Source organism: Sphaerodactylus townsendi, linkage group LG03 (genome assembly GCF_021028975.2).
Source record: "Sphaerodactylus townsendi isolate TG3544 linkage group LG03, MPM_Stown_v2.3, whole genome shotgun sequence".
In the NCBI taxonomy this organism is placed as follows: Eukaryota; Metazoa; Chordata; class Lepidosauria; order Squamata; family Sphaerodactylidae; genus Sphaerodactylus; species Sphaerodactylus townsendi.
This window is the reverse complement of record NC_059427.1, coordinates 163,031,985-163,043,779: the sequence shown is the minus strand read 5'-3', so window position 1 is coordinate 163,043,779 and position 11,795 is coordinate 163,031,985. Positions and strand designations below refer to the sequence as shown.

Genomic DNA, 11,795 nt, shown 5'->3' with positions numbered 1-11,795 from the left:
TCTTTAACTCTGGGCTGTTCTGAGCGCCCTTGTTTGTTTGTTTGTTTGTTTGTTTGTTTGTTTGTTTATAATTGGTTTTATATACCGCCCCTCCCCCGAAGGGCTCTTTGTTGGGACTTAAGGATGCAGTTCTATGCACAGTTATTTGGTAGTAAATTCATTTGAATTCCAAGAAAACCCAGTAGATCAGACTCTGCTTGCAATGCAATTTTAGGCTAGTTTATTCAGAAGTTAATCTCAATCAGCTTCTTCCCGAGTTAGTGTACATAAGGGTTGCTTCTGGACAACCATCTTTAACCACAGACCTGGGATCATAAGAGCTAGTTGGGGGGTATTCTGCTAGCAGCCCTAAATTATTTTCCAGCTTCATTTAGACAGATACAAACTAACAACAGCACAAGTGGGGTGCTGTGTGGTTTCTGGACTGTATGGCCGTGTTCTAGCAGCATTTTCTCCTGACTTTTCGCCTGCATCTGTGGCTGGCATCTTCAGAGGATCTGAAGATGCCAGGCACAGATGCAGGCAAAACGTCAGGAGAGAATGCTGCTAGAACACGGCCATACAGCCCGGAAACCACACAGCACCCCAGTGATTCCGGCCGTGAAAGCCTTCGACAATACATTGAACAGCACAAGTACTTGAAAAATGCTTGAAGGGGGGGCGGGTTGAACATTTTAAATGAACTTCATTACATTGCATTGACCATCAAGTTACTATCAGCAGAGTTTAAAGCGGAGCTACTCCGATGAGACGGTCTAGTAGTCTTCTTGCACTCTCTGCAGCTTCCTAGCACTTTGGAAAAGAATACTCTCCACACACGATGTTCTTTCCATAGGAAGGTTTTACTTTAGCAGTTGCAAGGTTACACAAGTCCTCTGAAGATGCCAGCCACAGATGCAGGCGAAAAGTCAGGAGAGAATGCTGCTAGAGCACGGCCATACAGTCTGGAAACCACACAGCACCCTAGTGATTCCGGCCGTGAAAGCCTTCGACAATACATTGAACATTATTTACACCCAATTACAGATAACGTGCAATCAGATTAAATGGCACCTGCCCCAGTACTGATCCCCACTGCTTATTTGCCTCTGTTGCCCATTTCTTCCTACTGCATCTCCTGCCATTTAACCCATTTGTAATCTCATGAGTGCTAAATTTACAAGTCTTCAGTGAGGAAGAGGAAGCCTTTGGAAAGTCCAAGTATATGATGCTGACTGAGTTGTCATTAACAACGTGCTGGTTCACTCTCTCAAAAGAACTCCAAAACATTGGCGAGGCATGTCTTCCCTTGTCAAAGCCATGTGGATTTCTCCCTTGGAAGGTTTTTTTTGCATCCTTGACTTAATACCCCAAGCTAGCTTGCTCTCATCAGATCTTGGAAGCCAAGCAGGGTTGGTCTAAGTTAGTACTTGGATGGGAAACCACCAGGGAAGTCCACAGTTGCAACGCAGAGTCAGGCAATGGCAAACTACCTTTGAATTTTTCTTGCCTTGGCAACCCCATTGGGCCAACTCCTGCAACTTGACAGCATATAGCACCACCACCACAGGAGGCGACCAACTCATGAGGACTCTATGAAGTTCTATGGGGTTGCCGTAGGACAGCTATGACTTGATGACAAGCCAAGTCTTACCTCTTGGTCTTACCACTATTTTGGTTTTTTTATCTTAAGCCGTTCCTGCCATGTGTTAGGCTAACTAACCAATAATTTCCTGCAATTTCACCATGCCCCCTTTAAAGAAGGGTATATGTACTACTTTCTAGTTTTTTGGTGTAGTGGCCAATCTTAGCAACAAGTTGCCTAGCCCTATTAAATGTCATGCTACCTTCACCTGGAGGCATGAGTTTGTTTTGCCCATTAATTGACAAACGATCTTTCGTCAATGAATCTTCAGACTCCCTTCTGAAAAACAGCCGTCTCTTCTGTAGAGATATAGTGCATATTTTTCCTGATGAAAACAGAAGTGGCAAATGCATCCCTCTTTGCAAATCTGAAGATGGCAGACAGGAAAAGGACTGGGAATTAGTCATCTATCATTCCCCAAGCACCCAGTACACGAACAATTAAAAATGCAAATGGCTCTGATCAAAAGAAGGACAAAAGATTTACATCGCCCATCCTGCTAGATTCTCCCATCTGGGGACAGAGACTGCAAAAGCTGACTAGCTAGGTAGTGTTTACTTCCTCTTGATCAGTGAGAATGACCCCAGAGTGGCATGGACTCTCCATGGGGAGTTTGTAAGTTCTCAAGATGAGAGGAAGAAGCCCTCTTCCACCGGGCACAGGTTATGAAGGACTTAAGCCTTTACCTGAGGACTCTCTCTTATCCGCATGGCAAGGGACAATGGGAAGAAGTCCTAGTTCTGAGAATTAAGGTAATTATGGACTTAATTATGGCAAGTTCAAGAATTACTAGCTGACCCTTCTGAAAACCAGTTGGGATAAAAATTGACTGCCTGTTTTCACCTCTCCTTGCTTTGCATGATGTTTGAACAGGTGTTGTGTATTCTTCTGTTGTTAAGAACATAAGAACGAGCCAGCTGGATCAGAGCAGAGTCCATCTAGTCCAGCACTCTGCTACTCGCAGTGACCCACCAAGTGCTTTTGGGAGCTCACATGCAGGATGTGAAAGCAATGGCCTTCTGCTGCTGCTGCTGCTCCCGAGCACCTGGTCTGCTAAGGCATTTGCAATCTCAAATCAAGGAGGATCAAGATTGGTAGCCATAGATTGACTTCTCCTCCATAAATCTGTCCAAGCCCCTTTAAAGCTATCCAGGTTAGTGGCCATCCCCACCTCCTGTAGCAGCATATTCCAAACTCCAATCACACTTCGCGTGAAAAAATGTTTCCTTTTATTAGTCCTAATTCTTCCCCCCAGCATTTTCAATGAATGCCCCCTAGTTCTAGTATTGTGAGAAAGAGAGAAAAATTTCTCTCTGTCAACATTTTTTACCCCATGCATAATTTTATAGACTTCAATCATATCCCCCCTCAGACGTCTCCTCTCCAAACTAAAGAGTTGTAACTGATTGAATTTTTGTACTTTGTACCATTTGAAGCTATATCTCTATAAATTCGCTATGCTTATTCAGTCTTAGTATCTGGATGGGATGTGTGTGTGTGTGTATCAGAAAGTAAGCTTATCATCTCTTGAGCATAACAGTTTGTTTAAATCTGTGAACGTGCTATAGTATAGGAGCAGCAGTGGCGTAGGTGGTTAAGAGCTCGTGTATCTTATCTGGAGGAACCGGGTTTGATTCCCAGCTCTGCCGCTTGAGCTGTGGAGGCTTATCTGGGGAATTCAGATTAGCCTGTGCACTCCCACACACACACGCCAGCTGGGTGACCTTGGGCTAGTCGCCATACGTTTTCTTCTTGGAGATTACAATGCTCATACAACACGTATGGTAGCTCTATACCTGACAACCATTTTAAAGTGCTAATTTATTCCCATTTTATTACTTTTAACTGTATTTTTTTAAATATATATATATATTATACCAGTACACTAAACCAAATTGGTTTTTTATTATTTGGCACAGAATCAAATTTTTAAATATAAAATATGATACATAAAACAAACGTAGAACTTCCTATAAAAGATAGGTATCGTCTCCAATCTGTCTAATCTGCATGGTAGGATACCTATTGCTGTATCATTTTGCTTTTAACTTGCTAAACAGATCTATTTTTATTGCAATTTTATATTGGATTGTATTTTTGCATTGATGTGTAGGGGTATTTGTTGTTGTTTGCTCTGGCTGTTTCTTTTTAAAAAAAGGAATCTGAAGTGATTTGAGCCCCTTGGGGTCAACCGTCAGGTTATGTGATCTGTTTTCTTGCTGCTGAACTATACTTGAGACTGAAGAATGTGTCTGTGTAAATCTTGATCTATTTATGCCTATTAAAGGTTAATAAAGATAAAGTTAAAGATAAAGACCTTGGGCTAGTCATAGCTTCTCGGAGCTCTCTCAGCCCCACCCACCTCACAGGGTGTTTGTTGTGAGGAGGGAAGGGCAAGGAGATTGTCAGCCCCTTTGAATCTCCTGCAGGAGAGAAAGGGGGATATAAATCCAAACTCTTCTTCACCTATGTTGCTGAATGAAATAAGTAGGAGATAGGATTACTGGGTGACACCTTTAAATGGCAATGCAGATATACAGCCCAATCCAGAGTAGGCTGGCAGACCTTCTCCAAAGAGTTTTTCCGCAGTGCAGGAGGCCCAAACCACACGAGCCCTCCCCCTCCCCTCCAAGAATCCCCCATAGGGCCACAAAAAGCATGGTGTACTCCTATGCTGGCTCTCCTGGCGCATGGGGGCTGGTCCGGCAGTGATCTGCCCTTGGATACGGCAGCGCAGCTTTTTGCACCAGTGGAACGAGGTGAGAGCGGCTCCAGATTAGGTACCCAGCTGCTGGGTTCAATATCCCCTTACTGTGGCACATTTGCCCCTTGCACCGGTAGGGTAGGCTCTCATGCCAGCACTGGGATATGAGCCCCCCCCCCAGGGGGGGGGGGTTGGGCTGCCTTGGTCCTAGATAGGCAAATCCATCTAGCACAGTGATGGCGAACCTTTTCAAGTCTGAGTGCCCAAATTGCAACCCAAAACCCACTTATTTTCGCAAAGTGCCAACACGGCAATTTAACCTGAATACTGAGGTTTTAGTTTAGAAAAGGGCTCCGAGGCGTGCGTTACTCAGGAGTAAGCTTGGTGGTAGTCGGTGGCTTTGCTTTGAAGCAACTGTGCAACTCTTCCAATGGGTGAATCATGACCCTAGGAGGGTTTACTCAGAAATAAGCCCCACTGCCAGCAACCAAGCTTACTTCCAGGTAAAGGATTGTGCTTTAGTTCTTCACATGAAAATCAGTGGGGTTTAACAGCACTTAACAGGGTTACCTACACTGCTTCCCCAAAACTAGGTCTTAGTTTTAATGCTAATAATCGAGCCAAGCGGCCCAGGCCAGCCTAGATGTGTGTGTGTGGGGGAGGGGGGGGGCTCTATTTGCACGTGCCCACAGAGAGGGCTCTGAGTGCCACCTCTGGCACCCGTGCCATAGGTTCGCCACCACTGATCTAGCAGATTTGCTGGTGGCAGCAGTTATAACCCTTTGATAAGTCTGATACCCCTCCATAGAATTGCAGTTACATTCCAAAGCAGAAGTTACATCTGGCAATTGAAGTGGCAGCTGTCCGGGATATCACCAATGGAAGTTTTTATGAAGAGGCAGAATTCCAAGTCCTGCAGAAGAGAGACTGGGGGAGAATTCTTCCTTCTGACTTATCGTGATACGTCTGTCTTAACAGGTCAGACAGGGATATCATATCCCCCACCCCTACCCCCAAAAAATGTGTTCACAGTTGTCAAGTTACTAGACCAGCCATTCTCAACCAGGGTTCCCTGGTACCCTGGGGTGCCATGAGCATGTCCCAGGGGTACCGCGGCAACACTACCGCCCGCCCCCCTCATTTTTGTGGTGTCTCCCACCGGCGCCAGCAAGGACATGGAATTGGCCCATGGGGCAGGGCCAGCCACAAGTCAGGAGCCACCACCACCCCCAGTGCTACCCTTCACCCTGGGAGGGGAAAGTGGGGGGTGTGGCAAGCAGGGGCAATGGGAGGGGAAGGTGTGACAATTTCAGAGTCAATGGCAGCGCTTGCAAGTTTTAAAAGTCGTCAGTCATTCCAACGTAATAACATGGTCTCTCTCACCAAGAGCCAGTGTAGTGTAATGGTTAAGAGTACTGGGACATGTAACCTGAAGAACTGGGTTCAATTCCCCACTCCTCCCCACGAAGCCTGCTGGGTGACCTTGGGCCAGTTCTCTCGGAACTCTCTCAGCCCACGCAGAGGCAACCAATGGCAGACGATCTCCAAATGCCTCTTACCTTGAAAACCCTATGGGGTTATCTTAAGAAGAAGAAGAGTTTGGATTTATATCCCCCCTTTCTCTCCTGCAGGAGACTCAAAGGGCCTTACAATCTCCTTGCCCTTCCCCCCTCACAACAAACACCCTGTGAGGTAGGTGGGGCTGAGAGAGCTCCGAGAAGCTATGACTAGCCCAAGGTCACCCAGCTGGCGTGTGTGGGAGTGCACAGGCTAATCTGAATTCCCCAGATAAGCCTCCACAGCTCAGGCGGCAGAGCTGGGAATCAAACCCGGTTCCTCCAGATAAGATACACGAGCTCTTAACCTCCTACGCCACTGCTGCTCCTATACTATAGCACGTTCACAGATTTAAACAAACTGTTATGCTCAAGAGATGATGAGCTTACTTTCTGATACACACACACACATCCCATCCAGATACTAAGACTGAATAAGCATAGCAAATTTATTAGCACAGGCTAATCTGAATTCCCCAGGTAAGCCTCCACAGCTCAGGCGGCAGAGCTGGGAATCAAACCCGGTTCCTCCAGATTAGATACACAAGTTCTTTAACCTCCTATGCCACTGCTGCTTAAGTCAGCTGTGACTTGAAGGCACATGCACAGACATACACAGCCCCACCAGCAGAGTTCCATCAGTCACTCCAGAGTCCCAGGGGTAGGGAACCTGCGGCTCTCCAGATGTTCAGGAACTACAATTCCCATCAGCCTCTGTCAGCATGGCCAATTGGCCATGCTGGTAGGGGCTGATGGGAATTGTAGTTCCTGAACATCTGGAGAGCCGCAGGTTCCCTACCCCTGCTCCAGACTGTGCAATTCTTAGCCATTAAGCAAGTCCACCTGAAATAGCTCTCCTTGCCCTCTGGCAGGTCTCAGCCTTCCACTCATCCTTCCCTAGATTTATAGACTAATAGGCACAAGGTCAGAGTTCTGAATGTGTTTTTGTAGATTTTTATTACACAAGGTGACAGTGGAGACTTGAGTGCCACTATCAATCAAATCTTTCTGTCGCCAGCTGCTTAAGAATGGTTTCTCCTCCCGAGGACAATTGCTCCAGATGAGACATACCCATGTCGATCACTGGGGGAATCAATACTACGGCCTAATGGAAGAAGAGCACAAGTGTTAAATGGTTCACTGCAAGCTTACTGCTCAGCAGCCAACTTTCTTTGAGTACATCAGTATTGACAAAAGACAAAGCAGTGGTTCTACATCACGTCAAGGCCAAATTCTCCCTAGAACCGTGGTGGTGAACCTTTGGCACTCCAGATGTTATGGACTACAATTCCCATCAGCCCCTGCCAGAATGGCCAATTCCACCACTGCCCTAGAAGTTGAAGTGACTGAACTGAGACTCACACTTTAGGCACACCATGAGAAGACAAGGCTCACTAGAAAAGACCACGGGGCAAGGAAAAGAGAAAGATTCATCGTGAGATGGATTGACTCAAGAGAAGAAGCCGCAGCCTTCAGGTTGCAAGACGTGAGCAAGGTTGTCAAGGATAGGATGTTTTGGAGGTCATTAATTCATAAGGATTACCATAAGTTAGAAATGACTTGATGGCATATAACTCACACATATACAATCAGCATGCATCGCTGAGGGCATTCCGCCTTTGTAATCAGAACGATAAATACATCAAGCACCTGCTCACGCTGGCAAAAACAGAGAATCTAATGTAGAAAATCTAACTTTATAAGTGTTAAGTACCCAGCTTGCTGGGGTCAAGTGTAGACAATTGGGAAAGGCAATGGCAAACCACTCCATAAACAAAGTCTGCCTAGCAAACATCATGATGTGACATCACCCCATGGATGTGTCCAGAGGTGGGATCCAGCAGGTTCTCACAGGTTCCCAAGAGCAGGTTACTAATTATTTGTGTGTGCCGAGAGGGGGTTACTAATTGGTGATTTTGCCACGTGATTTTTTGTCTTAGTTATGCCCCTTCTCCGCTCCTCAGCAGTAGCGTGCAGAACTTGAAGCAGTCTAGCAGGAGGTGCACTGGAGTGCGTGGCAGCCTACTGCATGCGCAGGCATTCTGCTTTCCCCCCTCGGCCTAAGCGACCGGTTACACAGCTGACTGCGTCCTTGCCACAGCCCCACCCAGGAATGCCCCACCCCCGGAATGCCCGGCCACGCCCCTGGAATGCCCCACCCAGCCCCATTGGCGCTACGCCACAGTTTGAATCCCACCACCATGGGAGCCTGTTACTAAAATTTTTGGATCCCACCACTGGATGTGTCCCGGTGCTTGCCCGTTACCTTAAAAACACCATAGATGTAAGAAGGCTAGAAATTAATCCTATTTTTGTGTTTCTTCTATTAGATATGTAAGGACTTGGACGGGAAGTGATTTTCTTTGTTAATTTTTATTTCCCATTGATAAAACTGGAAAATTAGGGGGAAACACCAGAAAGCATCCACGAAATATTCTCTGGAGTGAGCAAAGTGTATTATAATAAGTATGAAAGCGTTTCTGAAAAATGAACAGTTATGATACTAATTCCTATCATACTGCCAAAATAGGCAACACTTAAATAGAAACAATTACTGCACCAAAGTATATGACAATAATTTTTAAGAGGTCAGTGTTTACTGTAATAAATTTGAACTCAATGTCTAAATATGCTGGTAATCCTATTGAGCCTATATGAAACCGTCCAAATATTACAAAATGTCCTACAAAATATGGTTTCCAGTTTCATTCTTTTACCTCTCAAGAAGCTGTAACGATGGCTCAGTTGAATCTCTGGCCCACCAATTACTTCACTGTCTCAGATTCAAGGAAATCAGATCCAAGTATGTGAATCTTACTCCTTTACATCTACCTGATCGCCCCGATTTAATCAGATTACACTACTTGTTGGACAACCCTGATCCTTCTCTCTGTATGATAGTGGCAGACTTTCTCCTGGAAATTACTAAACGCCAGTAGATTTCCTTCAACCTAACATGTATTCTGTATTGTATATGCTTTTTAATCCGTTTTTTATTATTGTTGTACTGCTGTCTATGCCAGTAAAGGCTTGCTTCTTCTCTCAAGAAGCAAAACCTAAGGTGTGGTAAGGTAGAAGCTGGATGGCCCAGGCTAGCCCAGTCTGAACAGATCTTGGAAGCTAGCTGGGTTGATCTGATTAGCACTTGTATGGGAGACCACCCAGGAATTCCAGGGTTGCTCTACTGAGACTGGCAATGGCAAACCACCTCTGTCCATCTTTTGCCTTGAAACTCCAAGTTGGCTACAAGTTGGGGCTTTCTACCACCGAGGGTACAGGACTTTGCTTCTCTTTCAAGTACTGGGTTTATTTAAAATCTTGCTTGTAAAAAAAAAACCTGAAGGTGTTTATGAATTCAGAAAATACACCAGACTGCATACTTCTATATGCCATGTTATCGGTGATGAATTCTACATTGTTAAAACCGTATTGCAGAGTTTAAATTTGATCGGAAAACACTGAATACATATCTTTATTTCTGGGCAACCTAATGGAGGGAAGCCATTGAGGCATAAGGTGGTTTAAAAAATCACTGGAACCCAGCCCATGCCACATTGGATTGATGCCAGCTTGTGAATCCAGTGAATCCATCCTACTGGAGATAGTCATATCCCCCAGGACTATAAGCCATCTATGGTTACTGTCAGCCTGCCATTTTCTCAACATATGCATCTCGGGTAGTCCCTTGTGGGTGCTTTAGTAAGTGGTACATTTTATTTTAAAAGGTTTTGGCTTTAATGCGGTTAATGCTTTCTGTAGTGTTGGGAGTCAGATGTTGCGCTATAGCCAGGCTTATGGGAGACATTTTCACAGAGCTTAAAGAACCTCTCTCTGATTGGCTCTCCTGATCATTATCCTCTAGTGTAAAAGGCAACATCTAAGTGCCATACCCTTAACATCCAGCAAATCTTGTTCATCTCCGTATCATTGCACAGACTATGTAAAACACATGTTGTGCTCCATACAGGATACTTCCATGCAATTCAGGAAGCTACATGGCTGTATTTAACTTTTGGTTCTCCAGAGCCCTTTGGCTTCCCAAAATCTAGGTACTTCAACCTTTTGTGCTTTCCCCGTTTGGGTGGAACAGCATTTTACCTCAAACACCACTTACCTACTCTCTGCCTTCTAGGAATGCAGTGCCTAGCACAAAGGGCATCAGATGATGGCCACGTAGAATCGCAGATAACTGCACCGCAGTGGAAATAGACCTGAAAACAGTGAGAGAACACACATCATGGGCAGCATATGAGGATTAGCAAGCAAGTTAAGGATAGCTCAACACTATTTCTAGGCATGGACTAAAAATGTTTTAGTGTATCTAGTTTGTATCTGTATCTGGTGTGTAACAGACTTCTCTCTAACAGACTTCTCTCTGTGATACACCTCTGAAGATGCCAGCCACAGATGCAGGGGAAACGTTAGGAACAAGATCCACCAGACCACAGCCACACAGCCCGGAAAACCTACCAGAACCAGCATTTTTTGTGTTTATTAGACCCAGAAATTGTTGAAAAAACCCAAGGTCCACATGGATATTGGCAGCGGAGCCCTCAGTTGAACTCTAGACCCAGCTGGGTTTCAGATAAGTGAGAGAGGGGGCCTTTCCCCACTTTTCCCTCGGCCGCCATCGCTGCGCGCAATTCCCAGCACGGGGCATCCCGGGGGTGCCCAGGGCGTCCCCACAACGCGCAGGGTCATCAAAAGGAGCCCTTTGCAAGAGCGCCAGGGATGCCTCGCGCTGAGGGGGCGCAACAGCGGCAGTGTCGGGGCGGCTGCGCTGTCACTGCCCCTCTCGTGGGGAGTGCCGAGGGACCCTGTGCTACTCTCCTCAAGTAGCACGGGGCTTAAGGTAAGTGGGGAAAGGCCCAGGGATATAGTCCCCCCCCCTTTAAGACAGCAAGCTAAACAAACCCAAAAATGCTGAAAAAATTGGCATTTTTCGTGATCCAGTTTTTTGGCTCCCTTTTATGACCACGTTTTTCCTGGTGGAAAAATACCTGAAGGTATTTTGGGCGGGGGGGAGTTCTGGTTCAGGTTTATCAAATGCCCACTCCAAGCTAATAATTCACCACCCCTATGTTGACTTTAGGAGAAATGTGTGCTGGGATGGATGAAGCCAAGCCAAAAGTTTGGCTTCAGCACATGGTGAGGACATCTCTTACAGGAGAACTGAGCCCAGTGTGGCAAAATACAGAGAACCCCCCTTACCTTTCCCTCTAGAGCTTGGCCATCCACAACGAACGTGAACATTTTAACTTCAAATCGCTTCATATGTGCAGGGAATGGGACAGAGCCATGGGGAACTCTGTGGAAGACGGTCTGATGGGAGTCCTCTGAGTTCTCACAACTTTTAATACAAAAAAGCAAGTATGAGATTCAACTGGTGTTAGAAAGAACTGCACAAATCATGACGGAATTCTTCTGGGTTACTCTAATGTCCTAAACCAATACCTTTCTTGGCCCGAGATGTGCCTCAAAGGAAAAAAATCTGTGATTCTGCAGATAGAGGGCTTTTTCGCACACACGGGTTGTTCTTGATTTAATATATGAGGTCGTCACGGTTTCTGCCTTTTTTTCGCACACACTTGAGCCGTAATGTGGCCCGACCCCTAATCTGTCACTCATTTCAGCCTTTGTCTCACATTTTTCCTGTCGCTCGATAATTGTGCAACTTTCTTGGATAAAACGGATTCCCCCCACAATCTGGTGTCTAGATGCAAAACGCAACTGGAACAAGCGACTGCGAGGGATCGCGCCCACTGTGTGATGCGATTTCCTTCAACCAATCAGGATGCGGTAGAGCTTGCCAGTTGCGCGCGCACATTTCACTGTTTTGTTTCCGTCTCACTCTCCTCCCGCCCCTCCTCCCGGTTGCTCATGCAGTGCAATGTTTCCAACGCCGCCCCAA

General features: G+C 45.9%; 1 protein-coding gene across 1 annotated transcript in view; it reads right to left on the bottom strand.

Moving 5' to 3' along the window:
* Window positions 1–6,879: 6,879 nt before the first annotated feature.
* Window positions 6,880–11,795, bottom strand: part of LOC125427984 — a 47,555-nt gene continuing 42,639 nt past the window's right edge. Inside the window, exons 20-22 of the mRNA XM_048487551.1 lie at window positions 11,096–11,234; window positions 9,999–10,095; window positions 6,880–6,989 (exon numbers count right to left, since the gene is read on the bottom strand). Coding sequence (XP_048343508.1) covers window positions 6,907–6,989; window positions 9,999–10,095; window positions 11,096–11,234 — 319 coding nt within the window. The 3' untranslated portion in view covers window positions 6,880–6,906. The remainder of the gene's footprint in view (window positions 6,990–9,998; window positions 10,096–11,095; window positions 11,235–11,795) is intronic.